Here is an 18,159-nt window from a genome sequence, read left to right as displayed (position 1 = left end):
CAACCGCAAATGCATGTATACTATGTTCCTAGTTTGCCACCAGCCAAGCCATTCTCAGGCCCAGCAAACACTAAACACACACACTGTAACAGGTGATCCCTGGACACCGTAGTGTAGGACACTCATTTGCTGCCTTGATTTATTATGAGTGTTTTACGACCTGTAGGGGTAGTTTACGGCTGAGGGTCAATGCATGTTGGCTGAGTACCTTTCTTAAGGCTCTGCCAGTAGCAGGTTCTCATGGTCCTCACTGCACACAATGATTAAAATGCGGAAAGTAAGGGAAATTTAATTTGAATCCACCACCCTTCAGGTGTTTCTTCTGGGAAGGCCAGATAATTAAACTGATTTAAGTTCTATCATTATAAAAGTCTAGTTCTGCAGAAAACAAAAATTTGGCCAAGATTATCTGTAACAAACGTGATGAGGTTTTAATGTATTATAAAGAGCCAACCTTGTGGTGCAGGGGTTGCTGATGTAACCATCTGATAACCAGCCGGTGTAAATGTCCTAGGGCCTGGGTCTGAGCAGGAGGGGATTCACTGCACACAATGGCTGAAGGTAGAGCAGGGTGGAGGAGCCATGAGCACCAAAGCTGGAGAGAGAGGCCTCAGGATTGGAACCCAATCTTGAGAACTTCACATTCTGTAGTCCACATGGCAGGTTTGCCTCTGGGGAACCTGAGTCAGCATTATGTAAGGGGACAGCCCACAAAGCCCTGGGAGTTCTCAGCTCATTTGAGGCTTCGCAGGAATTTCCTGTTACAAGATCTGAGACTGCAAAGAGCCACCACTAACCCAGGCTGTCCTCCTCTTCCGTCCTTGGGGGAAACTCAGCTCTGAGTCAAGAGATGCCAAGGCTGGCAGCTCTCTGATGACTTCTCCCAGTATCTGAGCCAGCACAAGGCGGCACAGAACTAAGGGCCCCAGGAGCCCAAAGAAGACAAATTCTAGGTCTTCAGGAGCAAACTTTACCAAAGTTGGCTTTGGGAGAGGCTGTCAATCTACCAGGCAGAGGTGGGGGTGGGGAGGGGTGAGTTGACCTCAGCTGTGACTGGCTCTGAACACAAACTTACTTCTGCTATTCTTACCGCCCCCCCAAACATAACACACGTGCAACACATGCAGACCATGGCGGGGAGTAAAGCACCACCGCACCACCCCCTTTGTCCCCAAGACCTGTGCTGGCTTTGGAGAGCATCTCCTTGGTTTTCCCTGTGATTTTTAGCCTTGGTGTTTGCTTGCCTATCATCATACAAAGCTATGCGTGTTCTTTCTTTTCCTGCTATACAGTACTCAACTGGGTAGAGACATTTTATTTAACCACTCTGCTGTCAGAAACATTTAAGCGGTGTAGAGAACATTCTGAGCATGTCTCCTGGCTTCTCTGTGATATACCACTTGACAAGGAAGTGTCACCTTGGGAGGAAGTGCATGTTTACCCTGACCAGTGTCCTCAGCTGCTTCTGCTGCTCCCTCTGCACGACTGTCCACCCACTGTCCTTTGGTGTGACAGAGCCACAGTAACAGCGGGTCAGTGAAAACACAGCTCGCCAGGCTGGAGGGGAAATCCTGACACCGCTGCCAGACAAAGCCTAGGATTTTTTAAATTTTATTTATTGTTTTATTGAGCTGCATATTTTTTCCTCTCTCCCCTTCCTTCCTCCCCTCCCCCATGGCTCCAAAACTCCCAATTTACTCAGGAGATCTTGTTGTTTTTTTTTTCTCCTTCCTACTTAGATCCATGTATATCTCTCTTAGGGTCCTCTTTGCTGTTTAGGTTCTCTAGGGTCTGGTTATCGTTTGCTTTATGTCTAAAAGCCACGCATGAGTGAGTACATATTATATTTGTCTTTCTGGGTCTGGGTTACCTCACACAGTATTTTTTTAGTTCCATCCATTGCCTACAAATTTGAAGATGTCATTATTTTTTATCACTCAGTAGTACTCTTTGTGTAAATGTACCACATTTTTCTTACCCATTCTTTGCTTTAGGCATTCAGGTTGTTTCCAGGTTCTGGCTATTACGAATAATGCTGCTATAAACATAGTTGAGCAAATGACCTTGTGGTATGATTGAGCATTCTTTGGGTATATGCCCAAAAGTCTTGAGGTAGATGGATTCCCAATTTTCTTAGAAATTGCCGTACTGATTTCCAAAGTAAATGTACAAGTTTGCACTCCCACCAGCAATGAAGGAGTGTTTCCCTGACTCCACATCCTCTCTAGCATAAGCTGTCACCAGTATGTTTGATCTTGGCCATTCTGACAGGTATAAAATGGTATCTCAGAGTTGTTTTGATTTGCATTTCTTTGATGGCTAAGGATGCTGAGCACTTCCTTAAGTGTCTTTCAGCCATTTGAGATTTCTCTGTTGAGAGTTCTCTGTTTAGGTCTGTACCCCCTTTTTCATTGAATAATTTGATATTTTGATGTTTAGTTTCTTAAGTTCTTTGTGTATTTTGGAGACCAATCCTCTGTCAGATTTGGGATCGGTGGAGATTTTTTCCCATTCTGTAGGCTGCCATTTTGTCTTGTTGACCATGACCTTTGTTTTACAGAAGCTTTTCAGTTTCAGGTGGTCCCATTTATTAATTGCTGCTCTCAGTGTCTGTGCTACTGGAATTATATTTAGAAACTGGTCTCCTGTGCCAATGCATTCAAGTGTACTTCCCATTTTCTCTTCTATGAGGTTCAGTGTAGCTGGTTTTATGTTGCGGTCTTTGATCCATTTGGACTTGCTTTCTGTGCATGGTGATAGATAAGGATCTATCTGTACTCTTTTACATGTTGATATCCAGTTATGCCAGCACCATTTGTTGAATATGCTCTTTTTTGCCCATTTTATACTTTTAACAAAGAAGTCAAAAACCAGGTGTTCGTAGATGTGTGTTGGTTTCTGGGTCTTCCATTTGATTCCACTGATCCTCCTATCTGTTTTTATGCCAATACCAGGCTGTTTTCAGTACTGTGGCTCTATAGTAGAGTTTGAAGTCAGGGATCATGATACCTCCAGAAGTTCCTTTATTGTACAACATTGTTCTGGCTATCCTGGATTTTTTGTTTTTCCATATGAAGTTGAGTATTGTTCTTTTTAGGTCTGTGAAGAATTTTGTTGGGATTTTGATGGGTATTGCATTGAATCTGTACACTGGTTTTTGTAAGACTGCCCATTTTTAATATGTTAATTCTACCTATCCAAAAGCATGGGAGATCTTTCCATTTTCTGACTTCTTTCTTCAAAGATTAAAGTTCTCATCATAAAGGTCTTTCACTGTTTAGTTAGAGTTACCCCAAGATATTTTGTTATGTGTCATGTTATGTGCCTAGGATTTTTAATCTTGTGAGCTTAACCAGAGCCAATAACCTAAACAACTGGGATTTTTGAAGAAAAAAGTCCCAGCATCCCCCACTCTAGGGGGGCAGCCTCTCCAGCTCTGGAGCAGACCCCCTCCCTGCCAGAGTCAGCAGACATGCTTCCAAGTACAGAAACACCACATGCTGCTGCACCCAAGCAGCCATAAGTGGCAAAAGAGAGGGCAGAATGGGAGGGGCTCCCTCCAACAGCCAGCACCTACCTGTACACTGGCTGCATCTCTCGGGCAATGCCGATAACAGCACCTGGCAGGAAGTTGTCAAACTCCTCGAACAGCTCTCGGATGTTGGTCTTGTACTTCAGGTCAAGGTCCAGCTGAATGATCCGTAGGATCTCTGGAGGAGTAATTTCAAAAGAGGACAGTAAGATTAGGTATGCTACCACACCTCTGTAATCCAGCTACTTACTCAGGAGGCTGAGGCAGGGGGATTGGAATCTGAGATGGTCTGGGATGTATAATGAGCCTTAAAAATTAAATGATAAACACAGGCCTACATCCTGGGAGACTTGGTGCCTAACAGAAAGCAGAGAACACACAAGGCTACTGGCTTGTTGCTGTAGTTGTTGAATGATGCAAAGTCACTTTCAGCAACCTGAAACCCTTTCTAACTGCAGAATCCATCCTGTTCAATCCCAAGGGCCCATATGTGCATCCAGCCTCTGACTAGGTGAGTGTCCTAGAAGGTACACAATACGGACACCTGTGTAAACCCAAGGCATCCAGGTGATTTCACTCTGGGGTAGAAGTGTCGGAGACTGCCAGACAAGAAGGATAAAAGATACTATCATCTCAGGCCTGGATACAGATGTCCTGTAAACCTCTGGAAGAGGAGAATTTGGGCTGGGCCCTATGCATGGACAGGAACGGGTGAGTGAAGTAATATTCACGCCCAACTCAGAGTGCTGGGGTGACCTGTTTCCTCCTGATTCCCACCCCTGCTTTCAGCAACCCTTTCTAGCCTGCTCAGCTACAGGGCATCACTGCTCCCTGGAGGACAGAGACCAGCACTTGGCCATTTTGGCCTCTGTCAGTGGTGTAGAATTTGGCATTTGACACTGGGGGGGGGGGGGGAGTCCAGGAAGCAATAGCCATTCTTTAAGTTGGTTTACAGAGAAATCACAACTTGTCAGAAAAACTGATTCATTTGTTACTTGTTCTGTTTTCCTATGTGAGACAGAAACAAAGCCTTCATTGATATTCTATGTGACTTTTCTACAACATAAAAGAGCCAAAGTAACAACAGATGAGAATCCAGCTGCTCAGGGCAGAGCAAAGCAAGAGGGCAGCAAGCTGCCTGCTCTGGGTGTAGGGCTGGGGAGGAAGATCTGCCCAGGCAAATGAGGACCCCACCACTGCTAGCATCACACTGCAACCCCCACACGAGGACTAAAGAGGCCGTTTCCTCCTGCAGCCATAAACAATGTCAAAACCAAAGCCTGGAAGCCGGAGCTGCCTGCTAATAACCCGGGAGTCTATGTGTCTAGAAGCCTTAGCAGTGACTGTGCTGGCCTGGGGATGAGGCCCTAAGCCAAGGGTGGAGAGCAGTCACAGGCCACAGGGGTCCTGCTGCTCTAGAAGGCGGTCCAGGACACAGGGGAAGGACCCTGATGACAGCCCTAGGGAAAGACAATGTTTGCCAGGAAAGAATGTCCTTGCATGAAAGTTACAGTCCCCAAGTTCTTCAAGTTCTGCTGAGCTATATCAATGGTTGACTATCTGGGTCTGGAGACATCCCCAAAACACATACATTTTCTCCGGACATTCTTCTTTCTTTTTGTCCATTGTCTGTGGCATGAGCATTCACACCCATATCTCAAGTAGCCCTTACATACAGCAAAGCAGAGCCTTAGGGAGACAGGGACAGGACACACTACCATCTCCAGCAGTAAAATCCTATCACCCTGATTCTGTGAGTGAAGAGGACAGAGACTAGGACGTTGATACGTGATAATGACTGGGCTGTGAAGGTAAGAAAGGCCTCACCTCCACATCCCCAGGGAGGACTTCTGTCAACCACAAGGTAGATCTACCCACTGATGTACAATTCTCAGTTTTAGAAGAACTAGTGACTTAGAAAGGTTAAAAAACAAGGGGCTGGAGAGGTGGCTTAGTGGTAAGAGCACTGACTGCTCTTCCAGAGATCCAGGTTCAATTCCCAGTACCCACACAACAATTCAGAACCATCTGTAACTCCAGCTCCAGGGGATCTGACACCTTCTGTCCTCTGCAGGCACTACATGTACACGGTGCACAGACATACATGTATATGCACATAAAATAAAAATAAATTTAAAAAGTATAATAGACAAGCCAGGCATAGTGGCATACACCTGTAATTTCAACACTTGAAAGATAGGGGCAGGAAGATGAGGAGTTTATAGCTAGCATCAGCTACATAGCAAGTCTGAAGCCAGTCTGGGCTATATAAAACCTCCTCTGAGAAATAAAAGGTTAAAAAACAGGAGCCTCACTCAAAAAGTCAATGGTGGAGTAAAAATGGAACTCTGACTTGACTCTGAAGCCAGTACCCCAAGCTCCTTCCACATGATTCCCTCTGAGCAGAGGGGCTCACATGCAGATTCTTGATCCATCGCTCACCACCCCAGGAACACACAGAAGGATTGAAGGCAGCCAGAAAGAAATCACCTCAGGCAATCGCCTGGCCAAAAGTAGATTTCAAGGGAAGCAAACAAAGCAATTATGGTAATTTCACTGCACTCACGGATATGGAAGTCATCAGTGGTCAGCCCATCCCTTGCTATGCGCATCCTCTGCTGTCCAGGCACCACAGTCCTAGCATTCTGCTGCAGCCTCTGCACAGGTCCCGGTGGACAACTATGGCCTCATCTGTCCTGCACTGTCAACATCTCCAGTCATCCATCACTGCCTCCTCCTAGAAAGTGCATTCCTAGGGGACGGGTGTACACTGGGAGGGCAGAGCAGACATCGGTGTCTCTTTGCTCAGAGGCTGTACTAATCTCGGTACTGGTCCAATTTTAGTATTTAGGTTACTAAGGGAGTATTGGATCTTCCTGAAAATCCTTGTCTCCCTCACTGGTACAGTTCCTGTCTGAATGGGCCCCTAATGGGCTCATAACCTGAGCACTTCCCCTTAGGAACATTCCTCTTAGGGAATGTAGCCCACTACACAGGAATCTGAGATCCTTGAGCACTGCTTATAACTCATCCTTAAAACACCTCTCAGAGAGGCAGCATACCCTGTGTCAGTCCTGCATCAAGGGAGGTAACTGGCTGAAAAGGAGAAGAACTAACTGGTCCAGCTCACCATGGAGTGACCCTTCACCTGGAGGCAGAACACCAGACCCAGGCTGGCAAAGGACACCCTCATCTGTTCAGGGAAGTCCACAGCCCTGGGCAGCCTGCACTGCCACATGGGCACCCAAGCAAAGACCCTTCTTTTATAAAATGAGCAAATAAGATGCCAATGTCCATGCTGAAGAGAAGCTGGTGCCTACGAAGAGCACTGCAGCTCATCGGAATGGAATTGCTTAGCGACCTGCTACACAGACTCTGGTCTCGGCAGTCATCTCTCTGTGGGAACTACATCTGGGTGGTCATATAGGGAACACAGGACTATGAAAAGAAGGTTCCTATCTCAGGACAACCGTAGTGACAACCTCAAGAAGATACTGGTGGGAGATGGAGGTAAGACCACACAAACTAGGGACTGAATGAGATGATGGTCCCTAATGCAAAGGGAACACGAAAGCTGTGATGCGTAAGAAGGACTCTGGAGAGAACAGCTGAGCGGGTGTCTTAAAAGCATGGGTATTGTTCAGGCTGGCGGGACATCTTCCATCCAAATACTGTGAGAAGATGACAAAGAGGAGGCCAGAATACTGAGATGGCAGCTCTGGAGAGGAAGCCTTGTGGGATAATCTTTTTGCACCCTGTGAAGTGGTCTTTGCCAAGGTGTCTTCTGACTGGTTTAATAAAGAGCTGGATGACCAATAGCTAGGCAGGAGAGAATAGGCTGGACTTCCAGGGAGAGAGAGGAACTTGGAAGAATCTAGGATTTCACCAGCAAGACGTGGAGGGAGGAGACATACATTATGGAGGAAAGGTAACAAGCCATGTGGCAGAATATAGATTAATATGAATGGGTTAATTTAAGTTATAAGATCTAGCTGTGAACAAGCCCAAGCTAAGGTCAAGCTTTTGTAATTAATAAAAAGTCTTCCTGTCATTATTTGGGAGCTGGCAGCCACAACAAGAGAGTCCTGCTACAAAGCCTGGTAACAACTGAGGTCAACCTGCCCATTCCATACGTCAGAAAACTGAGGGCCATCAGGACACTCAAGCGAAGAAGTAACATTAATCCCAGAACTCAAATTCCTACCTCTTCATCCATCCTCTCCTAATGTGGACCATAAAATCCTAGAGAGAAAAAAAAATAAGGAAGAAAGAAAGTAGTTGGGTGTGGTAGTACACACCTTAATCCCAACACTTGGGAGGCAGAGGGAGATTGACCTCTATGACTTCAAGGTGTGGTAGGTGGCACATGCCTTTAATCCCAATGCCTGGAAGGCAGAGACAGGTGGATCTCTGAGAGTTCAAGGACAGCCTGGTCTAAAGAGTTATTCCAGGACGAAGATATACAGAAAATATAAAATAAAAGTAAAAGTAAACGAAATAGAGGTTAAAATAAAGCCGCACAAAGATGGAAAATACAACGAGAATCTTGATACTATATGCTATTATGCTCTGTTTGAATTGTTTGAATGCTGAGGAAGGAGCAACATCTGCTAAAAGATATTTGTTTATAAATGCTGCTGAACTAATCCAAGATAGATATTTTCAAAATACCTTGACTTCAGAATTTGGATCTAAGGATATGATACTTTGGAAAAGAGATTCTTCTTTTGTTTTCACAGAGAATGAGACTCTATGGATTGCTTCTTCCATCCCAATATGGTATGATAGACCACGCCCTCCTGAAGGGTTGCTGTGAACACCCTTAAAAAATTGCTTCGCTCAACTGCCAACTGAGATGAACCTAGCAGACAGGTTATCCCATAAAAGACCCGAATAACAGCGCCCCCATTCAGCAGGAAGCAGTTTGGAGAGAAAAAACTGCGCCCATGTTCCCATATATTGTTTATAAATGTTCTTTTACATTTAAAGGGGGAGATGATAAAGATGTGAATAATTTGCATTGATATTAATCTTGGTTTACTGATATTAATTTAAGGTCAATTTTATTATATGTATATGTATTTCTGATCTTGATTAAGGTATTGTGATTATGTAGTTCATTTAAAAATGTAATGTATATAGGTTGTTAATAGATAATCATAATAGTCAAGTTTGTAGTCATGTTAGTTAAGATTTTCTAGATGTGCATAGATATATTTTAGATAAGCATTCTTCATATCTTTCAAAGATTATAGAATATGGCATTTTAAATGTTTTAATAACTTAGGGTTTTTCATGACAATGAGACACTCTGCTCCTGGCAGCACCAATCTACTTCAAGAAGAAGATGGGCATCGAAGAGGCACCTTATGGAGTTTGATATCCATTTGGGCAAGAAACTGTTCTTGCCTGGACTGTTGCATAAACTGGACACAAAGAACCTGCAGAGAGAGGACTGCTGAACTTGCCTAAAGGTGAGATGATCTTTCGGGGTTCCTGATTCATGAAAGAGTCTGCGAGACATTCTGCAGGACACAGCAGATAGTTACTGAACTGCCTTTGAAATTTCCTGCTTCATTGAAATGCCTGCTGGAAACTATGGGCCTGTAGGCTGAAGATGGATGCCCCAACAGTACAGAGGAACTTTGGGTGACTGACCAGGCAGCGAGATGTCTCTGTGATTTCTAGAGTTTTGTAAGTTGCTTACTTCTCATTTACTTAGGTAATATTATATCCTTCTGGAGTCTTTGATGGAGTTGAAGAATAGATAGATAGTTATAGTTTTCCTTAGTTATGATAAAGATAAAATAGATGTAAATATTGTAACTGTAATTCTTGCTTGATAACTGTTTTGCTATATGTAATTTTGCTATGTTAAAGTTAAAGCCTTCCTTTTTTGTTTAAACAGAAAAAGGGGAAATGATGGAAGAAGGTCTTTGGTTAAAAAATAAAGAAACTGCTTGGCCCTCATAGGTTAGAACATAGGTGGGTGGAGTAAACAGAACAGAATGCGGGGAGGAAGAGGAAGTGAGCTCAGACGCCATTTCCTCTCCTCTCTGGGGCAGACGCCATGTCGGTGTGCTCCAGAGCAGACGCGATGCAGCCAGCCGCCAGATCAGACATGCTGAATTTTTCCCGGTAAGACTAGTGCTACACGGATTATTAGAGATGGGTTGATCGAGATATGAGAATTAGCCAGTAAACGCTAGAGCTAATGGGCCAAGCAGTGTTTAAAAGAATACAGTTTGTGTGTTGTTATTTCGGGGCATAAGCTAGCCAGGCGACCAGGAGCTGGGGCGGCAGGAACACAGCCCGCAGCTCCCCACTACACCTGTGGCATTGTCTCTGTTGGGGGATGCTGTCCTGTATACAGTGCATAGTTGTCGGTGGCCCCAGCATCTGAGGAGCACAGCTGTACTGAGTATTCGCCCCCAGGGAGCTCCACGGTGGACTGGCCTTCTGCGGAAGACAGAGCATGGAGCACTACCTGGCACTCCCACTGTGGGGCGGCAGTCAGTGTCAGACAGTGGTCCTTATGGGGGATGAGAGTCTGGCAAGCCAACAAAGGATGCCAACCCACAGTGGGAGAAGAATTTCAGGGGGCTCTCTGGTGTGGGCTTCATGTTCACAGGGCTATGCCTGCTCATCTTCACTCTCCTGACTCCAGTCTCTGGCCAAAGAGACAGCTCTAACTAGACCTTGGCTCTACTAAGCTTGAAAAGAAGGAAACATGGAGCACTCTGGCTAACGATGAGGCTTTCTAAACCCCTGCAAGCCCATCACTACCATCATGGCTGGCCCTAGCAGCCCTCCATCAGAGTTCCTCACTGTCTATGGACTGAGCAGGCCAATGCCTGCTGCTAGGGTTCAAGGCCAAGCCAGGCAAGGTGGAACTCTGCCACAGAAGGCCAGTCATGACATCCAGACTGGCTGGGACAGTTCCAACTCAACAATGCCCTGTGGAAACGGGCTGGGAGCAAGTCATCAGCTTCCAATTAAGTCAGCCACATGCACGTCATCTGACTGCGGATGAAATGACAAGCCAGACTGAATACTTAATGACACCACAAAACAAACAAGAGAAAAAAGTCCCAGAAAGAAAAAAAAATGAGAGCTCACTCCTTTCCTCCCCCTCCCTTCTCCTGTCCTTAGAAACAATTCCTGGCAGATACATGCTAGCACACACCAAACAATAGGCAGCAGGATGAGTCAGGAAGGGACGAGGAGAGTCGTGTAGGCAAGCACGACCGACCGACTGCAGGGGAGGGAAAGGCCTTCCCAGAGGAGCAAGCTAACGGGCAGACATCTTCCCCTCTGGAATCTGCTTCTGCTGAAGAGCTTCCTAGATATGAACATTTATAGCATGTGGGGGAGTGTTGTGGGGGCTGCGGGCTGTGTTCCTGCCGCCCCAGCTCCTGGTCGCCTGGCTAGCTTATGCCCCGAAATAACAACACACAAACTGTATTCTTTTAAACACTGCTTGGCCCATTATATCTAGCCTCTTCTCGGCTAACTCTCGCACCTGGACTAGCCCATTTCTAATAATGTGTGTAGCACCCCAAGGTGCGCTTACCGGGAAGATTCTAGCCTACGTCCATCCTGGGTCGGAGCTTCATCACATCTGCCCCAAAGAGGAGAGCTATCGAGTCTGAGCTCACTTCCTCTTCCTCCCAGCATTCTGTTCTGTTTACTCCACCCACCTATGTTCTAACCTATGAGGGCCAAGCAGTTTCTTTATTTTTTAACCAATGACCTTCCTCCATCAGGGGAGCTCACTGATCATAGCCCCAGTTGGCTTCCCAGTGGCCACTCAGGGTCTGCAGAGAAAGGAGATGACGTCCACCTGTGTGACTCTAGGGTTTGGTGGCAGTGGAAGCAGATGCCTGGAGAGCAGCTTGTTTTTCCTGTCCAGAAACATGGCAGCAATTTGCCACCTGCCTTATCGCACCTGCTGCTTTTTATTGCTTGGGCGGAACCTCTGACCAGCAGGAGCCAGAGATGTCCCCTACCCAGGAGAGGATGCTAGAACCTAGAGGGAATGTTTGGGAGACTGCAGGGCAAATCCTTTTTCTTACCAGCCTGGCTTCTCCCTTCGGGGGTGCTGTCCAAGCATAAGAGGGATGTGTACCTGAAAGAGACTTAGGTGTAGAGTTGACCCTGATGGTTTTAACATCCAGCAGGAAACTTGGGTTCTTCACCTGGCTCTGGCCCTGACTCTCAAAGCACCCTTCAAGATTCAGCTGGTTTGCTATGCCTGTCCAGGGCCTTGGGCACTGGTCAAACACACACTTCCTCTCTAGAAGCAGGAGAAGGTTCCTGTGTTGGCAATGCTGGGGTCTCTACCTTTGCTGATTCAGCTAAGGGAGTACTAGCACCTACCACTTCCAACGGTGGGACCACAGGCTCAGCGAGGCATGGCAACTCACCTCAGCCCAGCAAGGAAGCAACTGCATAGGACCTTCCTCGGCTGAGAAAGGCCTCTATTTAGATCCTGTTGTTTAAATAAACTTTCCACATGAAGAGCGGAAACAGGGGACACCTCCAAGTGAGACTACAGACAGGGAAGGGCTCCTCACTTCCCACAGCTGGCTCCCCCACAACTCTCATCTCTGAGGAGTTTGAAGGCTCTGGGATTTCCCTTCACTGAGCAGAGACCACTGGAGAGAGAGTCCAGCAAATGGAAATCTTCAATGGCGACAGCCAATATGTGCACATCTATTGCACGCACACCAAGATTCAAATGCAAGGTGAGAATGTCATTATTATTTCTACCAGAGAAGTAGAAGACATGGACGTTAAGTCAGGTAATCACGTTGCACAGCTGGGAAGTGGAATTCACAGCAAAATACACTGGTCTCCAAAGTCTTCACCCCCATAGTCTGCCTTCCAGATGGATGCCAAGGAATGGCCAGCTACAGTAACACGGGCGCTGGTCTGTTAGAAGGCCCAGCCTTCTGTACACGAATCTATGATTTCCACATTAACAGCTGCCCACACCGCCCAGGGAGGAGCACCTAAGAATGATTAATGCACCCTGTGAACAACCCTGGGAAAGGCTTGGGGGTTGAAATTAATGTCCACAGTCAACTTGATCTATTAGCTACACAACAAACTAGCCTTCTGGGAATGAGGCACGAAAAGCTGGGTGCTGGCTACGACTCAGCTCCCAGATTCTGCTGTGAAGACCAAACAAAAGACTATGGAAAGATACAGGCTTTGGTTCTGCAACAGGACAACACCAGTCTTCTTCCTCCCCCTCAGCTCTCTAACTAGGGAGAGTATAGAACAGAGTTTGTGTTGAACTGGGCCAAACAATGAGAGATACAACACCCAGTCTCAAACTTCTCACTTCTATTGCTCAGATGAAATTATAGCTCACACACATATTTTGTTACCTGCAAATCCGCCATTTCTAGAGTAAGGAGGCCCCATGGTACCTGTGAATCTTTCCATATATATCTTTCTGGTACCTGCCAGAAACAGAGTGCTCTGTGTGTGTGTGTGTGTGTGTGTGTGTGTATGTGTGTATCTGTCCATCTGTCCAAAGGCTTGAGCTCTCCTTATTTGGGACAGAGCACACTTCACTCTGTTCACAGGAGTTGTTAAACTGATGGATTGATGCCTGCTAGTTCTAATACCAACAAGATCTTTCAAGAACCCTCTGGAAACAGAAGCTGTAGAATTCAGTTCTCTTTAGATAGGCTTAACAGATGTTTTCTGACATAACGGTTCAGTTACCATTGGTGTGCCCAAACCAGCCCTGTTCAGCTTCCCAAATTCCCCATGCTGATATTCTCAGTGAAGTCCTGGGGCCCTTGTTTCTAGCCCTCTGTATTTCTGTCTTGCACTGCTCCGACCACCTTTTCCTCTGCTGCTGGCAATGCAGCCTTTACCACAGAAAGATTTAATTTGAAAGCAGGAAGCTAGCAAGTCTTGCCCTGCCGCCTGCAGCTCTCCAGCCTATACGGCAGCTGACTCTCCCACCTCTGTGCCCAGCCAGTCCATTCGGGTCTGTCTATCACCACCCTGGCCCTTCTGTTTCCTCACATGGCAAAAACAGGACTAATTCAGTAGTACCTTCGTAGTATGCTGCGATTCTCCTCACAGAACTTCCCCTTGCTTTAGTTAATTTAATCCTTAGAAGAACCCTGGTCGGATGTGATGGCTGAGATACATATTAACGGGCAAGCATGGAAAGTAACAATGTCTGAACCACAGAAGACACAGCTGAGTCACTCACGGATGGCATGGTTGCCCTATGGCTTGTCAAGAGGTCCTTCTGTTTCCCGGGCTACTGCCCAGATGTGGCTTCCATCCTACAGGCCACCTCCTGGTATTAGACAACTACTGACTCTGGTCAGCTTGACTGTATTTCCAGGCAATAGAAAGGGAAAACAGAAAGGTCATCTCCTGCTCTGCTCCCTCCAGTGAGAAAGACCCTATAAACACCCCCTTTTAAGAAATTTTATTTCTTTCTATACCTTAACAGACAAAATGTAGTCCTAGGGCCAGGGTTCTATGAGAAACCTTTGATGGCACAGTGCTGCAGTCAGATAAGTGGAATTCCATTATAAGTGAAATAAAGAGACAGGACTAGCCACCACTGCTCCCTACTGGACAGATGAGAAAAGCTAGAGATGAGGTTTCAAGGTCACACAGTCAATAACGGCAACACCTCACTCCAGCCAGAGTCCTTCCCTGTGTCTGCAGAGCTGGCTTGCAGGGGAGGGGCTTCTGCTGAGTTCCTTCTCGGATCCCATCCTGCTCTCCTCCCTCTCCCCTTACTACTTCACCCTCCCCCCAACCTTTCTGTACTTGTGCCTCTTAGAACCAGAAACAGATGTTCGTTAGGTGACCAAGCCAGAGATAACCACGTCTCAGGGCCTTCACAGTAGGATCACAAACCCAGAACTGGATCTGGAATCCTGTAAGACTCCACACAGGATTGGCATCTCTCGAAACTGCTTCTGATAGTGAACGTCTTGCACAGCACCACCTTGTTCCGCTGGAAAGTCACACTCTATACACTGCTTGATTGTGTGCTGGACACAGATGCTTACCCCAGCGCCCTCACTATTGTGCCTGGGCAAGTCTGACTGTGTGCTGGACACGGATGCTTACCCACAGCCCCTCACTATTGTGCCTGGGCAAGTCTGACTGTGTGCTGGACACGGATGCTTACCCACAGCCCCTTACTATTGTGCCTGGGCAAGTCTGACTGTGTGCTGGACATGGATGCTTACCCACAGCCCCTTACTATGTGGTGCCTGGGCAAGTCTGCCTGTGTGCTGGACAGGGATGCTTGCCCACAGGGTAAGCAGAATTGAACCAATGTGAGCCACTTTCTCAACAATGGCTACTGCTATGGACCATTCCCTCACCTTCTAAAGCAGGAGAAAAATCACCATTTTTATGTTTTCCTTAGCAACACTTAATCACCCAAGATAGTCAGAAAACTGACCAGTAAATGGCTCATCAGTCTCTTGGCAAAATACAAGGCTATAATAGTAAAAGATATTATATTTGTATTTTATACTCTACTTTAAAGCAATGGCTGTGAGCATCTATAAAATGTGCCAGTTACTGCATGCACCCCTTACAACAGAACTTATTGCCTCATTTTGCAGTTTCCTGCTCTAAGCACAAAATCCCACTGCTCCCCGTCCCCCATTTTCTACACAGCTTCTCTGAATCTGACAATAACAGTGCAAAGGTGGAACAGCTGGAGCCTGGCCTTGTGCCAGCAATCAGATTCTTTCCTCTGAAGCAGGAGTCCCACTGATTTGCACCAAGAAGCCCCCTTTATAACTTCCCATAACACCGTCCATAACTGAAAAGAGTCTATCAAACTGTACTTAAGCATGAATTCATTCAGTTTCTGGTTTTAATTAAATTTTAGCTTAATTTAATTAATTTTGTTTTTGTTTTATTAAAATTAAGTTACTTGTTTTAATTTTAATGAAGGACTTAATGTACAATGCCAAACTGACATGCTACAGTTGAAAACAAGAGAACAAAAGGATCTTAAACTCTTCAATATTTCAGCACAAACTCCCCAGGAGAAAGACACGGAGAATGGACAACAGCTGAACCCAGGTGAATGCCAACAGCTCAGCACCATCAACCCCACAGTCCCAGTCAACATTTGTCAGCTGTCACGAAACAAAAATAAAAATTCTGGCCCAGGATCGCATGCAAACAGCTGTCACATCGTCATAATTCTTTGGTTTTGTCCTTGCTTTCCGTCACCTGGGACAACTTAAGGAACATCAAGCAATGATTTCAGAAAGGTCCCTGGGTTTGGGTTGGCCTGATGTTTCCTTGTGATCAGGGACAGATTTTGCACATTGGTTGAGAACACCCTGGAAGCCAAGCTGGGTCCCTGTCACTACGCCTCATCCTGTGCGTTTGTACCACCATTACTGATTTTACCTCTGACCCCTGCAATGCTCCTCTGTCTTTGTAAACCAGTGTTTTGTAAGGAAACACTCTGAGACTATGACAATGTCCTTCCTTGACAAGGTCTTAACCTCTTTGGTTTTACCCGACGACGTCTGTCTACACACATGGCGACTCTACAGTTGCTGTGGCCCTCTGCCACCTTCCTTTCTTCACGGCTGGCATTCTACAGCAAGGAAGCGCTAGCTTTCGAGGATCCCTCATTTACAGCCATTTACAGTGGTTGTAGCGAACAAAAGCTTTCTGATAAGAGATTCTGCTGCTTCCCGGTACAGGGGACCAGGACAAGGAACCTGGGGGTGATTGGTCCCAGGCACCTGGGCCATGACTGGACTCTGGGAGCTGCAGACTGCGCTGGAAAACCCCAGCAGCACCAGGCTCTGACTTCCGTCCATTTTCACGGCAGGCAGTGTCAGTGGAGGTGAAGCGTTTTAGCGGCACTTTTAGAAACCACAACACCAAATTTTCTTTTACATGCTTGGCTTTTAAAGACACTATACAATGAGTTCTACTTTATTTAGTGAAATATGAACCTGGGAGATTTGAGGCAAACTCAAAACAGCACAGATACAACACTGGGCAGAACTGATACACTACACTCTATTGACCTCACCGATGGCCAGCCGAGGCCACAAAGTCACAGTGTGCCAAGCAGTGTGCAAAGCGCAGGGCTCAGAAATGAATGGCATTCTGCCTAACCTCAAAATGCAAATACAGGACTTTCATCACACATTCTCTGCTGTTGTTTCCATCTTGTCCTGGCCTGAAGAGTAATGGCCTTGCTCACCTCGCCCAGCAAGCGCAGGACGTGGCTGATCCTGATACTGGGTTGTGTAGCAGCCTGAGGGAGGGTAATCAGGACCAGGATCAGCCTGCATCCGCTTTATAACTGAGGGATAGGCTGTGCTCTTATCACCACTCCTCATGACCATTTAATATCAGCAAGTGACAGCTAACATTTACTTAGTACCAACTATGTGCCAGACTGGAATGTTTTTCAGTGCCCTCCTTTCCATTTTACAAATGTTTGAAAACTAAAGTTCACAGTGGCCAAAAACCTGCCTACAGTCACAAAGCAGAAGCCCAGCTGGCTCCAAAGTCTGAGATGTTTTTGCCTCGAGCATTCTTTTCACCTGGGATTACTTCTAAATCTGCCCCATGCTTTGCCAGGTATTTGTGTAGCAAACCACTAACTGAAAATAGCAATGGTGTCAGAGAGCAATTAGCCCTGCAGATCAACGCGGCTTAGCTGTGTGGATAGTTCTCACGTAGTCTCATGTGCCTATGACAAATGGCAGGAGGGCTGCAGCCATCAACAATGTTGGCCAGGCTAGGTGTCCAAGATGACCCTGCATGTTGTCAGCAGCTGGTGCTGGGTTCAGCTGTGGCTGTGAACCCCAGTGCTCTCTCAGGGTTCCAGCTTCGTCAGGTATGGCTGCTGGGTTCCAAGAGAGGCTTCATCAAGACAAGTGTTGGGCAAGTATAATAAGGCTTAACCACATGGTGTCTTAGTACACCTTGAGAGTTAAGGAACGTCATTTCCACTGTATCCTATCTTCATAAACAAGTAACAGAGGTGGCTCAGTTCAAGGAGAGAGGACCATACAAGGTATGAATGCTGGGAGGCACTGAGCATGAGGTCATCTGTAGCAACTACCCTTGGCCATAACAGAATTCTAGATTATTTTAAATTTCCTTATTATACTCTCCCAAGTTTTCTACAATACATACTCATTTTTGTAATCACATAAATAAATCAATACTTAAAGTTATATAATATTGTAACATGATTTTTAATATGTAAAACACGTTAGTATATGTATAGTATGTGTATACACGTACATGCAAGTAAAACTAGCTGAAAATGTGCTAAAATGTTACTTTGGAAATGTCTAATTACTTTTAAAATATGTTTTATCTTTTAAAAGTGGTGTATATTGCCTTCAAGTTAAATTTTTTTAAAAGACATTAATTACCTCAGAGAAATACCTGTTTTAGGTCATTTTTATCAGATTTAAGGTTTTGACAGGACCTCGACTTTCTTTAAGTTTCTGTCTTCAAGTGGCCGGAATCTTAACCATTTTCCTAAGCCAAGATCATGTATATAGTCCCAGCTTCCTGCTCCAGCACAGGTCATTCACTGTGCTTCCACACCCCCCTTTTCAAAG

General features: G+C 45.9%; 1 protein-coding gene across 1 annotated transcript in view; it reads right to left on the bottom strand.

Annotated features, from left to right (window-relative positions):
- Positions 1-18,159, bottom strand: part of Xxylt1 (xyloside xylosyltransferase 1) — a 135,994-nt gene that overhangs the window by 52,892 nt on the left and 64,943 nt on the right. The window contains exon 3 of the mRNA XM_057764629.1: positions 3,578-3,710. Coding sequence (XP_057620612.1) covers positions 3,578-3,710 — 133 coding nt within the window. The remainder of the gene's footprint in view (positions 1-3,577; positions 3,711-18,159) is intronic.

This window comes from Chionomys nivalis, chromosome 3 (assembly GCF_950005125.1).
Source record: "Chionomys nivalis chromosome 3, mChiNiv1.1, whole genome shotgun sequence".
NCBI classification, from domain to species: Eukaryota; Metazoa; Chordata; class Mammalia; order Rodentia; family Cricetidae; genus Chionomys; species Chionomys nivalis.
Note: the sequence above shows the minus strand (reverse complement) of the source record. Positions and strands in the feature narration are given on the sequence as shown.